The following is a 16969-nucleotide window of genomic DNA, read 5'->3' on the forward strand; positions in this document are numbered from 1 at the left end:
CTCTCCCTCTCGTCTAATTTTAGTGGTTTTCCTCAAAGGAGCCTTTAATGACAAATACCATATGGCTGTGGGAACAGGGGCTTTTATAAGTGTGCAGAAGCGCAGCTGCAACAATGTGCATTAGCAGCGTTTTTTCATTAGGCTAATGTTGTCTAGCGACCCTCCCGTCAGAGTTGGGTTTTGCGGGGAAGTGTTTACAGGAAGGGCAGCGTGCATCACGCTAATGATGTAATCCAAATTCGACGCCAGCTGACGGCCTTTGTGCTGATGGCTTTTGTTTATGATTTCTCGAAATGGATTCCTCGTCTGATAAATTTGTAATATTTAGCCGCCGTTTCGTTTAGCAGGCTCCATAAAGCCTGTAAGCACATGTGTTCCTCTGCGGCTCTGTGCCTCATTGCTCAGAGACGTACTCAGCGTGACACAGTCGGCGCTTCACCACATGCTAGCGGTGCAGAGGAAGTGAGGATTACATATACGTGGCAAACTGCTTTGCGGCTTGTGTTTGATATGCTGGTTTCCAACTAGCTGTGTGCTAATGGACCACACAGGAGCTGGAGAACACACTCAGACATAATCGAAGCAAATGTCAAATCTTTGCATGTTTATAATCTTACTGGATTGAATTAAAAAAAACGATAATGATAAACAATAAAATTGCAAATTAGACTGTTCTAACTTTTATGCATGAATAAGCTTTTCTCATTCATTATTTTGAAATACACTGTAATAATTACTTTCTTCCTCATTGTTTCATCTTGTTTTCCAGTAAAATATCTAAACATTCTTAAAATGAGATGAATTAAGATTAAATGCAAAATTACTTGCGATATCAAGTCTTGTTTTCTATAAAATGTGTCAAAATTAGGTGTTTAAACAAGAAAAATATCTGCCAATAGAGTAAAAACAAAACAAGTTTTATTTTTCTTATCCCATTGACAGATATTGTATTTCTTATTTATAAATTCACTTAATTTTGATACATTTTTTAGAAAATTCTTAAGTCGTTTTGCTTCTTGAGTAAATGTTTCTTGATATAAGACTGGGAAGCAAGACAAAAAAACTGATTAAGAAAATCATTTTTGCAGTGTACATGGTGTATGTGAACTGTCACTAAGTATGAGGACCTCCATTTAATGAAAGTCTGAGGTCACTGAGGGTCAAAGCAATTTCACTAGCCTCTGGTAATTATCGTCATAAACTACTAACAGACTATTACCTCATACAGCTGGCGACCAGGCAGTCCTTTATAAACAATCACCATCATTAAAATATATCAGAATAACTTTTATTTATTTACATTTTTATGTTTTACTTTTTTGATTTTTGCCATTTAATCTGCATCATGACCAGCAGCTAAATTTTGGCCACACTCTCTTTAAATTCTGTGCTTTCATTGTGCTTCGTTCAATATTCAATCAACGCACCGCTCCTAATTTTAGCCATTACATCACTGAAAAGGCGCTCAGTGGGAGTACACTGAAGAATATTCCAGAGCTGAAAAGATGTTTGATTATAGTCTTAGATCAGAGTCACAGGCCATAGAGAAAGAAAAGAAAGAAAACAGAGATGAAGAAAGCACAGAAAGAGAGAAAATAGACATCATCCTCCAACTAACACCTTGTGCTGTTTAGATGCTGCAATAGTCCGACTGTTGCTGGTTGGGGATTCACAAAAACCTTTCATCTGCCGTGAAAATGCTCCTCAGTGTGTCTTTGAAGTGGCGAGGCCTCCAAGTGCTTTCGGAGAAAGCCAAGCCAGCTAGTAATCACGACGGAGATGCAGAGGAAATGAGACAGAAAGAAAGCGAACGTTGCCCCCCCTCCTCCAAACCATCTGCTTTGAAGATGTCACTTTCTATGTTGACCATGATTGCTCATATCAAGGGCCCAGGGCACTAATGCATGTTTCAGGTCACAATAGAGTGCTGCTCGAAACAGCGCGAGAGTGTCTTTATTTTGGAAGAATGTACCTGTAATGATAATAATGAGTAAACAAAAAACGGTGTTTAGAGCCTCTGTCTGTGGACAGCTTCATCGTGCTACATCTGCTCAGCACATCCTGACCGTTATCTCCCCCTACAGGCCAACCTGCCGCTACTGCAGAGGGAGCTGGTGCACTGTGCACGGCTGGCCAAGCAGAACCCGGCTCAGTATCTCGCCCAACATGAGCAACTCCTGCTGGACACAAGCACCACATCACCTGTCGACTCGTCTGAGCTCTTGATGGATGTCAACGAGAACGGCAAGAGAAGAACGCCTGACAGGTGAGCGAACTGTGAATGAACATCATTATCAATCAGTCATGTAGTTTTGTTGGTATTCAAAGAGTCACACTATATTTTCACTTGCCAAAAAAAGCATTTCATTTACTTTGAGACAATATACAAATAATTTATTTTTTCTGTAATTTATAAGTATACAAATAAATACATTTCTATTTTTCTTTACAAAAAGAGCAAATTTACAAGAAGACTATTACAAGTCATTCTGACTGTTTAAATTCAAAACAACAATGTTCAATTTATCACAGAACCACAAAACCAAATGTTTGCAAGGTATAAAAATGCATAATCAATGAAAGTGAGTTGTAATGACAACGAAAAATCTCTTACAAAAGCTCATAATAATAAATTTTTGGAGGAGTTGTCGATAAATGTTAATTTGAGCATTCATTTGTTAGCAAGTGGACTTTAGGCACCCACACACAAATATACATTAGGAATACATGCTTGTAAAACAGCTGGAGGGCTGTAGAAATGTTTCAGCAGGTTATGAGTGTCTATATTGTCATGCATCATTTGGATTCTCATCCTTTAATGGAGCAGAACCAGGAGGAACCAGACACATCTGGAGAATGCAGGTAGATTCTGTAGAGGCTTCCTGTTGAGATGAACATGAGTGAGAATTTGCACTATAAAACTAGAGCAAGGCTACATGTCTGTTGCGGCCTGAGAGAAAAGATATAAAAGCTTTTATATATCAGTTCACTCCCAGGAGCTCAGAATTATTTCTTCTTTTCAGTGAGGAAATATAATTTTTAATATGCTATCTTATATGAATACATATCAGCTCAGGTCCCCGTGGTTATTAGAGAAGAATATACAGCTCTCTATTTTTCTCTTTCTTTATATCTGTCTTTTTTTTTAATGAAATACCTGCATTTTTGCGTGAGCTCTAATGTATGGCTAGGTGAGCCTGGGGACATGGCTGATAACACATACAGATGAGACTCAGCTCAGATACGGCTGGCTAAGCGCTTCTGTTTCTGCTTAGCTCGGCTCAGCTCGACTCGACTCTCTGCGCTCAGAATGAGGAGGTGCAAAATAAAGAGAAAGCAATATTGGAATTTGAAAGGGAGCAATGCTGTCCTTAATCATGGAGCACAATGTACGGTCACTTCAGTCTGATTAATATCAAAGGAATCGGGAAACTACGGCTACGGAGAGAAGCGCACCCCACAATGCATTCTTAGTATGACTCTCCTCATTTAGAAGAGAAATGTGTGCTGAGGCTTATTTGAATAAAATATTCCATTGTGCTGCACAACCCCTATATATTTGAAAATCCAGAAAAAAAAAAAAAGTGAATTCAAAATGAGGTTCAGATTTAGTTCACAGCTTTCAATGATCCCCACAGTCTTGTAAACTAAGGTAATTTAAGACATTACCTGAGATTTTAAAATGCTTACACACAAGGTCTGTCAATGAGATCTTAGTTGTATCGAGTAAAAAATTTGGCCTCTGTAAAATTTTTAATATATTTGAAAGAAGTCTCTTATGCTCATCAAGGCTCCATTTGTTTGATCAACAGTAAAACAGTAATACTGTACAATATTATTTTAATTTAAAACAACTGCTTTCTCTTTAATATATATTTACAGTATATACATTTCTTATTACTATCAATGTTGAAAACAGTTGTGTTGCTTGATATTTTTGTGGAAACGTGATGCTTTTTTCAAGATCCTTTGATAAACAGAAAGGTCAAAAGAACAGCATTTATTTAAAATAGGAACCTTTTGTAATATTATAAATGCATTTACTGTCTCTTTTGATTAATTTAATACATCCTTGCTGAATAAAAATATAAATTTCTTTATATTGTAAATATTTGTATTTATTTATATTTTCTTTGTATTGTAATTAAGTATTTTCATGTTTGTTTGTTTGTTTGTTTGTTTAGCAAGTGCAAGTGCATGAAAACACAGTACACAATTTTAAATACATTTGAATTAAAGACAATATTTTATGCAAATAAAAATATAAACAAGTATAAAAATGAATTTTGCTAAGTAATATTGGGAATTTCAGACCTGTGTAATGAAATACAATAAATAAATTGCAAAGTAAATAAATTAACAGATCAAAAAAGACGTTTTGTGGATGGAAAAAAGATATGGGAGACATGAGCACATGGAAATCACATACCGTACCTGAATCAGAGACACAAGTTCATGAAGAATAGATAGAATTAGAATTGATATTAAAATGTATGAGACTGGGGTAAAATAAAGGCAGCTGTGTTTTAGAGGTGTGGGTGGAGGAGAGAGGTGGCTTTGAGGAGCATATGGACAGTGATGGATGCACATTAGGAGCTCATAAAAGCAGCTCATTAGGAAGTTCAGTCTTTTTCAGAGGTAACTGAGGGACGACCGCCTCACAACACACACACAGCGATTCACATGAGTACCAGCATCTGCAAACACCTGGACCCATGACACATGAAAGTGAAGGGCAGAGCAATGTGAAAGCCCTAGGGTTTAGGTGCGCAGAATGAGTCCTGTAAGTGCACATCCCTTACAGTCCTCATGTGCTCTGTCAAGACCTCCTTTTACTGACAACAAAGTGCTCGACGGAGGCATAGAAGCTGCTTTTCTACTTAGCACATTAGATGACAGACTCTAACTGCCTTAGGTGCAGTTTCACATTCTCCCTCGACCCACAGCGGAGGAAAGTATGTTACATCAATGAACACATTGTCCTCAGAAGACATCTCAATGTCAGACAGTGTCTGTCTTGTTAGAGTGGTAAAACACAGAAATAAAAGACACTAGTGAGTCAATGTTTTCCCTGACATGTCTGAAAAGACAACCAGTTGTGTAGAAGAATCTATCTATCTATCGATCGTTCTATCTATCTATCGTTCTATCTATCATCTTATCTATCTATCATTCTTCCGTTCTATCATAACGTTTACATCAGTCTAGTGTTCTAACACTTCTGCTCCTTTGTTCCTGTTCCTCACTCTGGATTCTTCGGTCTCCTTCCAGAACCAAAGAAAACGGCTTTGAGCGGGAGCCGCTCCATACCGAGCACCCCAACAAGAGGCCCTGCACTATCAGCCCTGGCCAGCGCTTCAGCCCCTCCAACGGGCTCTCCTACCAGCCCAACGGCCTGCCACACCCCACCCCGCCCCCTCCACAGCACTACCGTCTGGACGACATGGCCATCGCACACCACTACAGAGATTCCTACCGCCACCCCAACCACCGCGAGCTCCGTGACCGCCCTCGGCCTCTGGGTAAGAGAGAGATTACAGCAGCATCTGGGGACAGTCATTAATAAGAGCGTTACTGTGCTGTGAAAGATTGTTAAGAGTCTGAGACGTGCAATATAACCTCCTTCTCCATGGCTGCGGTCACCAATGCCTCCAATCCTCAAACTTTGTGAATAACATATTCCATTTTGATGCAAGACCCCTATAAATTTTGAGGGTAAAAACAAGTTTCAAATAAAATGAGGCTCAAATTCAGTTCATAGCCTTTAATAGACACCAGAAATTTAGAAAGTCACAGTAAAAAAATTATTTAAAGGAAAAGGTGCTTACTTAATTAAATAAATAAGTAGTAATAAAATGTAAATTAAATTAATGATATTTAAAATACACCAGACATATATAAAGTCACAGTAAAAAAATTTAAAGGAAAGGGTACTTAAATAAATAATAAACAGTAATAAAATGTAAATGAATAATAATTACAAGTAATGATAATAACAAACAAACAATATATATGTGTGTGTGTGTACCTGTTTTTCTATTCAGGTGGGGACTTAAACCTGAATACACACAGACTCATGGGGACTCGTGTCACGGTGGGGACCTAAATTGAGGTCCCCACGGGTAAACAAGCTAATAAATCACACAGAATTAAGGTTTTTGAAAATCTAAAAATGCAGAAGGTTTCCTGTAAGGGGTAGGTTTAGGTGTAGGGTTGGTGTAGGGCAATAGAATATACGGTCTGTACAGTAGAAAAAGCATTACGCCTATGGAGAGTCCCCACAAGGATAGCAAACCAGACATGCGTGTGTGTGTGGGTGTGTGTGTAAAATTTAAAATACATTTCTCAGATTATTTTGAAAAAATAAAAGCAAAGAAGCCCCATTCTCCGAGGCTGACTTTGCCAATGCCTCAAATCCTCAAAAGTCCAATGCATGCCACACAGACTCTTAGAAGTTAAATCAGGCGAGGCTTAGTTGGATCAGGAACATAAACTCCTTTAAAAATGATTCGAGGTTTACATAAAACCAACTCTCCATATCGGGTTTAAATGTGCTAAAAATACTCAAGCACGTTAGCCAGTGATATATGCACGAGATATGCATAAGCCTGGCAGCTCTGGTGCTGTGTGGAGAGAGCGAGAGAGCGTGCCCGCAGGCTGCATGGGAGAAAGGAGTGAGGGATGAGAGCATGTGAGGAATGAAGAGTGTGTGAGCGATGGAGGATGTCAGGAAGCGGGTGAGCTATGGCTGTGAAACAGACGGCCACGACATGCCGCTGAGGGCAAGCAAGAGAAATGGAAAACTGAGGCCCAAATAGTAACACGTTTAACACTTGCTCTCTCTTTTTCTCTCGTTCTGTGTCAGGGATGCACGGCAGCACGCGCCAGGAGGAAGTCATAGATCACAGACTCACAGACAGAGAATGGGCAGAAGAGTGGAAGCACCTTGACCATGTAAGAAAAGTAATAACATTTTTATTACTATCCAAAGTATGTGTGTGTGTGTGTGTGTGTGAGAGAGAGAGAAAGAGAATACGACACAAGAAGTGTGCTTGCTGGTACGTTTCTGTGTTTGCATGTTTTTTTGTTTTGTTTTTTGCAATCTTCTACTAGACAACAATGAGATTATATTGATCTCAACTAGAGATTTTAGCTTTAAGTCTCCTGTTTTTTGTGAAAGATACCAAAATCAAAGATGTTAACTTGAATGCTAACATTTCTTTCAAAGTTTTCCAAAATATCTATATTAATTTGTGTACAGTTTTGTCTAATAAGTTTTTTTCAGCTCTCCTGAGCTATAAAAGAGCAACTTCAGAGCGTTAACTTTTTGTCAGGGGTTGGCATTAGTGCTTTAGTGACTGTAAACATATAGAGGTGTGAGTCATCATTCAATGCCAGCCTTTAACATCGTGTTTTTATATCTAAATTTGTCATTTCTATTTAGAGCAGATGTTGTGTTGGTAACATTCTGCCTGCTTCTCCCCCGCAGCTCCTGAATTGCATTATGGATATGGTGGAGAAGACACGTCGCTCACTGACGGTGTTGAGGAGGTGCCAGGAGGCCGACCGGGAGGAGCTCAACTACTGGATCCGTCGTTACAGTGATGCTGAAGATCTTAAAAAGACCAGCAGCTCCAGCAGCAGTCAGTCCAGACAGCAGAGCCCTGCCAGCCAAGAAAGCAATGCTTTAGGTAACGCTTATTCAGCACAAGACGTTTGTCAGGGATGTCTTTATCGCCGGAAAAGTTTGTTCTATTTCGTGCATCTATTTGTTTATTTAAATAATATGTGTGATATTAAAAAGAACAGATTTACAGTCAGTTGTTCTGATGATAATGTAATGATCTATCATGGTTGTACCATGTATTGAGTTCTTTGTATATTAAGTGGCCTTTCTTCTCTCTTCCAGATGCCCATAGGGAGCTCCTTCACAGGCCAGTGTCTGGATACGTACCTGAAGAAATCTGGAAGAAAGCCGGTTAGCATGCCATCTTTTTTCCAGTTTTTTTTTTGTTTTTTTTTAAACATGCACAGGTGGAAAATCAAAGCTAAATTATTCAGACAGCTCTTTCAAAGCCTATCTGTGATTTAAAAGCTCTCTGAAATTCAATCAGTCAGTCAGTCAGTTATTTGTATGCAGAACTGCAGAGTCAGGTGGGAACCTGGTCGATGTCACACCAAACTCTGGTGTGATCTCGAGATAACAGTTGTTTTCCTTGAGATCACGGTTGTTCTTGTGAAAAATCAGGGGGAAAAATTTAAATGAACTACTCAAGAAATGATGCATATATAATAACGTTGGAACACTAGGCAAAAAAGCATAAAAGTACAAATATTAGTTTCTTAGTAAAACAAAAGAACAATAAATAAATGCATAATTATAAATAAATAAAATATACATTCATACATTCACATAAAATATATATTTCACAGATTAAATTCCTGTAATGCTTTTTAAGCTACTAGAATTTTCTTTTTGTGCATATTTGCAATAAACGACAATATAGATAAAAAAAAAAAAAAATGTTTTGTTGAAATATGAGATCTCTTTTAAAGATAAAAATAAGATTTAATCATCATGCATTTCATTTAAAACCAACATTAACAGAAATCTTGAGATGCAGATATAGCACTTGGAAGGTTTAGTCATCATGAGTTTTATTTAAAACATTATTTGAAGCCAGCATTATGAAAAATGTTTAGAAGCTGATAAAACACTCGGAAGGTTTAGTGGGTTTTGAAATGTCTGTCTGTTTTTGTGGCATTTTGTTCGACTCCTGTAATGAGTCGTGTGTTGGGCAGTTCAGTGATTGGCTTCACTGGAAGCACCTCTACACATTCCAACAGTGATGTCAGATCATAAAGCTCTTTTATTGCTCTGGCTGAACAGGACACATAAGTGCTCCCAGCCTTTACAGCACTTCAGCACTCCTGCCATTAGCCGTGCAACAGGCTCTCAGCTCTCCACGGCACTCTGTTTTATCACAGCAGAGGAGCTGGTTAAAAGACGGATAAAGATATTAAAAGGCTTTGTTTAAAGAGCAGTTGATCTGTGTGAAATATGACAAGTGATGGATTCTGTAATAGCAGATTGTTTATCTTGGCCTCGTACACGATAGAGGCATCTGCTAAAGCAGTTTGTCTTTGCTGTGTGGTCTTACCAAAGGCTTTATAAAAGCAAACAAGCCTTTCCATGAAAGTGAAGTTACAAAAGACAGTCTAAGACTGCTCGTTCTAGCTAATACGTTGCTTTTGCATCACAACGGCAGAAGTAACACCCTAAACAAATCACCACAGATTGAAATTCCATCTGAATAGTCATATATTAATGCAGTAAAATGTATCAGGGAATGTGGTGCATTTTCCGTGACCTCAGCCCATCAAGAGTACGACTTTGTGCACCAAACCACCATGGTTTCACAATTCAGTCCAGTCTTGATGAAAATGTCCCTGGCTCTATAATCCTTCATCTTTAAGACTGGGGAGGAGGGTCTGCGCAACCACAGCCATTCATTTCTGCAGAACAAGAGACTACCATGACAGTTTAGTCTATTAAAACTCCTCAAGAACAGCATGCCTTTTTCAAAACCATTGTACGCCTCTAGTGATGGTTACACAACCCAAGCTAAAAGTGTTTAAGAGTCACAACTGCCTCAAAGCGGTCTTCACAAGTTGCCACAGTGTAATAAGGGGTGAATGTCCTTTTTTTATAGAAAGATTGTGTACAGTAGGTGATGAATATTCAAGCCCTTTCTCGCACAGTGCCATATCCTGATCTGCGTGGGCCTTTGGGGGCGCAATTGAAATGCATAATTTAAATATAAATTGCCCGATTTGCATATGCAATTAGTCAGGCTGCAGCCTTGAACAATGAAAACAAACAAACACAAAAAAAAAAACCTAGTCTGCTCTTGAGATGAGTTTTCCTGCCAGAAGTATTTACGGTTAATGGGATAACAATGTAAAAGTACAGATAAAGTACGAGTTCAAGGAAATACATTTATACTTCAGAGGGAAAAATATCAAGGATTACCTGTAATCTGTCTTGTGCACTACAGTCAAGTCTTTGGTTTGAGGCAAAACAAAAGCACTTTTTCTTGTTTATTTGTATTCAGCAAACACAGAAAGCCATCTGAGCCCATTCAAATAAAAATTGATGTTTCTAATTAATCCCCAGATTAATCTCTCAACTGCTTTTGAACAAAACAAGCCAATAGGATCAATTAAACAACATAAAAATAGTTTTCAAAATGCACAATAATTAGCTGTTTGAGTTACTTTGAATGAATTAAAATGTCAGATACTATTGTTAGGTGATTGTGTGTGTGTTGGTGTGTGTGTGTGTGTATAGAGAGGTTCTTAAAGGTTTTTAGCATAAGCACTTTCAATTTATTGAACGTTAGTGTATTAGTGTAGTAAACCAGTTAATTTAAATGTTGTAGTGTAGATGGAAAAATCTGATTTACAATGTACAGCAGACAGATTATGTTACGTTAACATCAGTTATTCTCTCTGAACTATTTGCTGGGTTTCTGTTGCTGTGCCCTGGACACTTAAAAGCACTGTGCTCTTTCTTTCAGAAGAGGCTGTGAATGAGGTGAAGAGGCAGGCCATGTCTGAGTTGCAGAAAGCCGTGTCAGAGGCCGAGCGCAAGGCCCACGAGATGATCAGCACCGAGCGAGCCAAGATGGAGCGCACTGTGGCCGAAGCCAAGAGACAAGCGGCAGAGGACGCGCTGTCAGTCATCAACCAGCAGGAGGACTCTAGTGAGGTAACAGCTTGTACGCCTTCCACACATTGTTATCGTATTAGTGAACAGCTGCAGCATTCACGTACTGCACAATGATTCATTGGGATGGTAATATATTCCATAATTGATTATATTTTGCATTATTTTTCATCTTGGGGATTATATTTTATTTTATGTAATGTGTACATGCCTGATTTACTTGCCTGGGCTGTTTTAGTTCCATGGCTTACATTTGATCTCCTTAGTATGGAAATCTTTAGGAAAACATGGATATCATATGAAAAGCACAGGGGAAAGAGAAAGTGTCCCAGATAATTCCTCATGCAGCCCGGTTTCATGCCGAGCCGAGGAATATAACATTGCATTTATCACCTCAGGCAGAGCCGCACTTTTCCTCCTCTAAATGAAACATGTGGACAGTTAAGGTGGTACTGATTTGGATGAGGGAAATTGGGAAGGGAGCGCCAAGTGTCTGCACACAGCGGGGGTACGGCTCGTTTAATCAGTTAGCAGAGAAAGGCGGCACGCATCTGAGTTTAATTGCACGAGCCATGTTTATGCACATCCCCCTGGAGGATTGCGTCGGTAGCCGTTTATAACTCTGGCTTCTTGTCTCTGGGACACATTGGAGACTTTGTGATAATTGCTCTTATTTGGCCCGGAGACAAACACAAAGAGGCCACAGTGGTAACCTGAGTTTCTGTGTGATCTTTGAGCGTTTTGTAGTTAACCTGTTACAAATGTGTCCTCACGTAGCGCCATGTGGAACTGGGTAAAATGACTGCGTTTTTCCCTAGCTAGCTCATTATTTCCGTGTTTTCAAAGCAAGGAGATCCAAAGAAAAATAAAGCAGAATTCTCTATTTAGACTTAAAGTCAAATGGGAAATGTTTGCTGCTAATGAGCCGAGACTTTCACTCGTTTTTCTCAAAGGTCTGTGCATCCATTATTTCCTAATTGGGATAATACCATGGAAAGAAATGCACGTTTTTGTTTTGAATATATCACAGCTTAAACCTCCCTTCCCCCTCTCTCTCGTGCAGAGCTGCTGGAATTGCGGGCGCAAGGCGAGCGAGACCTGCAGCGGCTGCAACACGGCGCGTTACTGCGGTTCCTTCTGTCAGCACAAGGACTGGGAAAAGCACCACCACGTATGTGGCCAGACTCTGCAGGCTCAGCAGCAGGGCGAGACCCCTGCCACCGTCAGCTCCTCGGCCACCCCCAGCAGCGGCGCTGGCAGTCCGGCGGACACACCGTCCGCCGCTACCCCTCGCTCGGCCACGCCTGGCACGCCTTCCGCCATAGAGACCACGCCACGCTAGAGCCCTGAGCGGGCCGTTCCTGATGCCTCAGCTGACCGGGGACTGACTCACCTGCCTCACTTGCTCCAAAATGCTAAATCTAGCGCACTAACAAAGAAGAGACTGTACTTAGGGCGATCACCCCACAGGAGGTCCATTTCGGGTCATATTGACTTGCCATGATAGAGAACGCAAAGATATTCTTTGCTTGAAATTCTCATTGTTCTTTATTGTTACTACAGCCATTATCAATTACTGTTGATAATGTCGTTTATTGTTGTTGTGGCTCTCTTACATTCTTGTAAATACGAAGACAAATGGAGTAGACAGCCGGGACCTCTCGATGAGTATATCTGACCTCCCCTTTGTTCCGTTTGTTTGTCGTTTTTTTCCTCCTTCGTTCCGTTCTCAAAGCTCTTTATCCAGTAGCTGGGATATGAAACTATTTGACCTCATTAAAAGACACTTTAAATGACAAAAACCAAGGAAATACTGATGTAAGCAAAGACTCTGAATATTATTAAGACAAAAAGACAGCGTTCCTTGTAAAGAAGTCAACACAACATTGAGAAAAAAACACGCCGTGAAGGGCATCTGCGTCGGACGTGGTGGAGTAGACGGCGGACGGCGTTTCTGGCTCGCGCGCTGAACTCTGCAGATGTGCAGCAGATTGTGAAGGAACGCAGATGTTCGTCCCTCTTCTGCAAGATAATATCCAGGTCAATGGTCTGAGAAATAAAAAGCTGTTTCACTGAGGAATGTAGGGGCAAGGAGGGCCCGTGCTGGATGTTGAGTACCGCACGGCGTAATGAAGGATGCACTCTGAGCCCTGATCCCAAATGCACTCCATCAGCTCCCAAAACAGGAAGTGAAGTCATCGGCCCACCAGAGCAGGACTGTCAGAACCTCACTGTGACAGCCGCTGGGAAACAAAGGGCTGAGAAATTACCCATAAATCACTGGCTGTTGGAGCTCTCTCCTGTCCTGCCTATCTCTAACCCCACCATCCGTCCTCGTTCTGCTTCTTTTTGCCCTTCTAGATCTCATTGTGTTAAACACTTGTGTCCTGTGCCGTCTCCAATGGTTATTTATTGTACATGTGCTGGACAATTGTGACGACGCATTAATAGTTTAAACCACGGTCACAACTTTTTAGTCTTTCTAGGTGCAAAAAGGAAGAACATATTTTCTCTTTTTCTCTCTCTCTCTCTCTCTCTCTCTCTCTCGCAAGCTGCTTTTCTATACGTATGTGTTTGTGCTAGTCCCCTTGTAGTTCTCTAAGAAGAAAAAACACTTTTCCCATTGTCCTCGAAAGACAAACGCTATCTCTCAGAGCTGCTACTTCAGTCTCATTCAGATGTTTTTTCTGAGAACTAGCATGTTACATGGAATGCTAACATAAATGTTTTTGTACATGGGACGTACATAAATGTATTTGCACTGTCACGGTTTCTCTCGGCATGCTTCTTTTGGCAGTTTTTTTTTTTCCATAGGGAGTTTCACTTCATAGGTTATCTTTGGAGTGCTTCGTTACATATCTGTGATTTTCTTTTCTTGTTAAAAAATGGAGAAAAAAAACTATGAAAAAAAAGGGGAAAAAAAGAAAATAGAAAAAAGAAGACAGAAGTATCACAATCTGCTTTTGTTAACATTTTTTTCTAAACATTTTGCTTTGAATAGTTAAGGACAGTGCATGCATATGCATACTGAACGCTATGGTATATGTTGTTTTTGTTTTCTACAAAAAAAAGAAAAAAATGTACAAAAAAGACACTAACTTTCCAAATGCAGAGGTGAAAAACAGACAGCTTTAACACTGCAGAGCACCAGGATACACAGTATTACAAAAGAATTAACATGGAAGACAGCCAAAGACAGACATGAAGGACCAAAACCTGATTTTATCCAAGATTTAAACATGACAAAAGAGACTCACTCCAATGCATTCTTGTTTTCTCCACGTGTTTATCAGGGGAAGCCACACTGAGCAATGTTTCCATTCGAAAACCTTTAACTCTCCCCTGTCCAGAGCCAAGACCAGCCCTATTCAGCTCATAGGGAGGAGGAGCCACTCAAAACCATGTAGCAGTTCCTAAGAAAAGAGGGTTTCACATGTGGATGAGGCGGTCTGAATGATTGAGCAATAATCGAGAAGGCGGATCCTGCAGGGCGAGTTTCATTGTCGTCGTTTTTCTTTCCGTATCATTCCTCGAAATGGATTCGTCATAAGAACGCCGCTCCAAAAGGCAACCAGCCCAACCGAACCGAAGCTCTTCTCGTTCATGAACGGCGCATAACCAAACCTTCAAGTGTTTCAGCTCATGATTAAAAGCCATCTGAGAATCTAAAACTAAACAACCTCGTCAATGGCTTAAGAGGAAGAGGGGTCTAAACAGGCACTTAACTGCACTCTTGACGGCTCACGTCCCCCAAACCATGGTGCTAAACACTGTGCATTTGACCTCTTAGGAGGAGCGGCTGGCTCTGGACGCACTCCCGGCCTCCTCCGGCATGCTACGGTTAAATAATCCAAAAAACATAGGTGTAAGACACCTGTCCGCATCGCCAGAGAACCTGCCAGCTAAGCTGTCTTGAAACACTATTTTTGAAAAATACATAGTTAGTGTAGCGAGTTCGATCAGGGTGACCTGAATAAAATAAGCACGGACGAAGCATTAAGTTAACTCCTCCTTCTCCTTCCCAATCTAGTACGTCTGTTTTGCTACAACCTTTTTTCCTCGGTGGCAAAAAGTCTCACTCTACCTCTGACAGCACGTTAGGAGCACCAGTCGCTGAGCGGACACTGGTCTAGTCAAACCAAATGGGCACATGATAACAGGACTTAAACCCAAAGTTAAAAGCTCATATAGCTGCAAACCATATCACTACTTGGTAACAATGCAGACCTCATGAGAAAAAAAATAATGAATAGAATACGTAACAAAAAAAAAAAAAAAAAATATGTTCATTTTAAGTTTGTCACATGTACAAATCGCTTTGAGTCAAAAAAAAAAAAAGAAAAAGAAAAAAAAAGGATTTCAGAGTGTTGACTCCATTTGATATACACTATAATTCAATCCATGGTCAAAGATGAGAAATGTGATATATTCCTATTGCCCTCCTCTTCTCCTGCACCCCCCTTTCCCCCATTTCTGTCTTCTGTTGTGAGACACGCTTGGCCGCTCGTCAGTGTCGTTTAGGTTCGTGTTTATGAGGGATTCGCACCAAACGTGAGCGAAAAGTAACGGCTGGTGAATTTGCGCATGCCTTGTTTGCCAGGTGTTAAGTTTTTATTTTCTCCAGTTTGTAAAGTGAATTAAACTTTGGGATAATAAAGGGACAGTTGAAACATTAAGTGAAATTAATTGGTCGGGTGGGTTCAGGACGGGCAGTCGTAGGATTCTTCGAAAATCTTTATTGTGAAAAAAACTCATGAAAGTCGTTGTGCAATACTTAACGTAAACATGAACCACAGCTTACAGGTGGGCTTGGAGGGTGTGGACTCTGTCACACCATTTCCAAATACTCTAGGGTTTTTGAGTCTACTATGTCAGAACTGTGGTTTCTTGTTTAATCTGTTTTCTTTATTTTATTCTCTCGTTTTTGGGGGCTGTAGTAAATGGTCTGTCAGTCTGTGAATCTTTGCAGTATGATTCTGGTATTGTTGTACTCTTTACTGTGTAATAAATATGTTCATACCTGCATTGGAGACTGGATTTCTTTTGTCTTTGTTTTAGATACTCTACATGCATACATTCTGTTCGGATGCATCATTTGCATTCATTCATTTAGCAACTTACAAATTAGAAGTACAACAGATTTGTTCTAAAGCGGCAATAATATGAGAAGTGTTGTAATACAAAGTTTCAGGATTGTTTGAAATGGTACAGTAAGAAGGTAAGCACCAGTAAAAGTATGTTTTTAATTGTTTACAGGGTTCCTATGGTTATGTAAAGCAGGGAAATATGTAGGAAATATTCATTTTATCATTGTTATTTCCAGGACAAATCTTAAAAGTGTTTTAAAACCTCATGGTAATTTTAATATGACATTTTCTGCTTATTTTCAGATTATTGAATAATCAGATGTATTAGATATGCCACAGGCTACAAATTTCACCATTATGGAAGCCTATTTGCACTTTGGTTTAAATCATAGTTAGGACATATGTGATCCATATATGGATCACAAAAACAGTCTTAAGTGTCAATTTTTCGAAATTGAGATTTATACATCTGAAAGCTGAATAAATAAGCTTTCCATTGATGTAAGGTTTGTTAGGATCGGACAATATTTGGCCGAGATACAACTATTTGAATATCTGGAATCTGAAGGTGCAAAAAAATCGAAATACTGAGAAAATCGCCTTTAAATTTGTCCAAATGAAGTTCTTAGCAATGCATACTACTAATCAAAAATGAAATTTTTATACATTTACGGTAAGAAATTTACAAAATATCTTCATGGAACATGATCTTTACTTAATATCCTAATGATTTTTGGCATAAAAGAAAAATTTATCATTTTGACCCATACAATGTATTGTTGGCTATTGCTACAAATATACCCCAGCGACTTAAGACTGGTTTTGTGGTCCAGGGTCACATATAAAGTATACATAATAAGAACACAAGTTTGACCTTTTATCCCAGAATTTGGAGTTTTGCCAAGTCAGAATTGACTTTGTCATAATTTCAACTTTTTGTCATAATTATGACTTTTCATCTTACAGTTTTGACTTTTTATGTAATAATTTGGACTTACCTCAATTTATTTGATTTTTTTTATGTCCACTCCTATAATTGCTTGTCAACTTTGTCAATATAATTTTGACTTGTGTCATAATTATGACTTAATATCACATGATTATGATTTACCAAGCATAATTGTTTCTTGTGTGATCTCTATAGAAACCTCAA

The 16969-nt window shown here is 39.4% G+C and overlaps 1 protein-coding gene across 5 annotated transcripts in view; it reads left to right on the forward strand.

Annotated features, from left to right (window-relative positions):
* The window catches only part of runx1t1 (RUNX1 partner transcriptional co-repressor 1), a 54565-nt gene extending 38591 nt beyond the window's left edge, over nt 1-15974 (forward strand). For 3 of the 5 annotated variants that reach the window (XM_058753236.1, XM_058753240.1, XM_058753239.1), the window contains exons 5-11: nt 2085-2266; nt 5272-5522; nt 6866-6963; nt 7490-7691; nt 7910-7978; nt 10581-10771; nt 11793-15973. In XM_058753236.1, the coding sequence (XP_058609219.1) occupies nt 2085-2266; nt 5272-5522; nt 6866-6963; nt 7490-7691; nt 7910-7978; nt 10581-10771; nt 11793-12071 (1272 nt within the window). In that variant the 3' untranslated portion in view covers nt 12072-15973. Of the gene's footprint in view, nt 1-2084; nt 2267-5271; nt 5523-6865; nt 6964-7489; nt 7692-7909; nt 7979-10580; nt 10772-11792 lie in introns of all 5 variants that reach the window. The other 2 variants (XM_058753237.1, XM_058753238.1) reach the window with 2 other exon arrangements.
* The last annotated feature ends 995 nt before the right edge of the window (nt 15975-16969 follow it).

This window comes from Onychostoma macrolepis, chromosome 19 (genome assembly GCF_012432095.1).
Source record: "Onychostoma macrolepis isolate SWU-2019 chromosome 19, ASM1243209v1, whole genome shotgun sequence".
In the NCBI taxonomy this organism is placed as follows: Eukaryota; Metazoa; Chordata; class Actinopteri; order Cypriniformes; family Cyprinidae; genus Onychostoma; species Onychostoma macrolepis.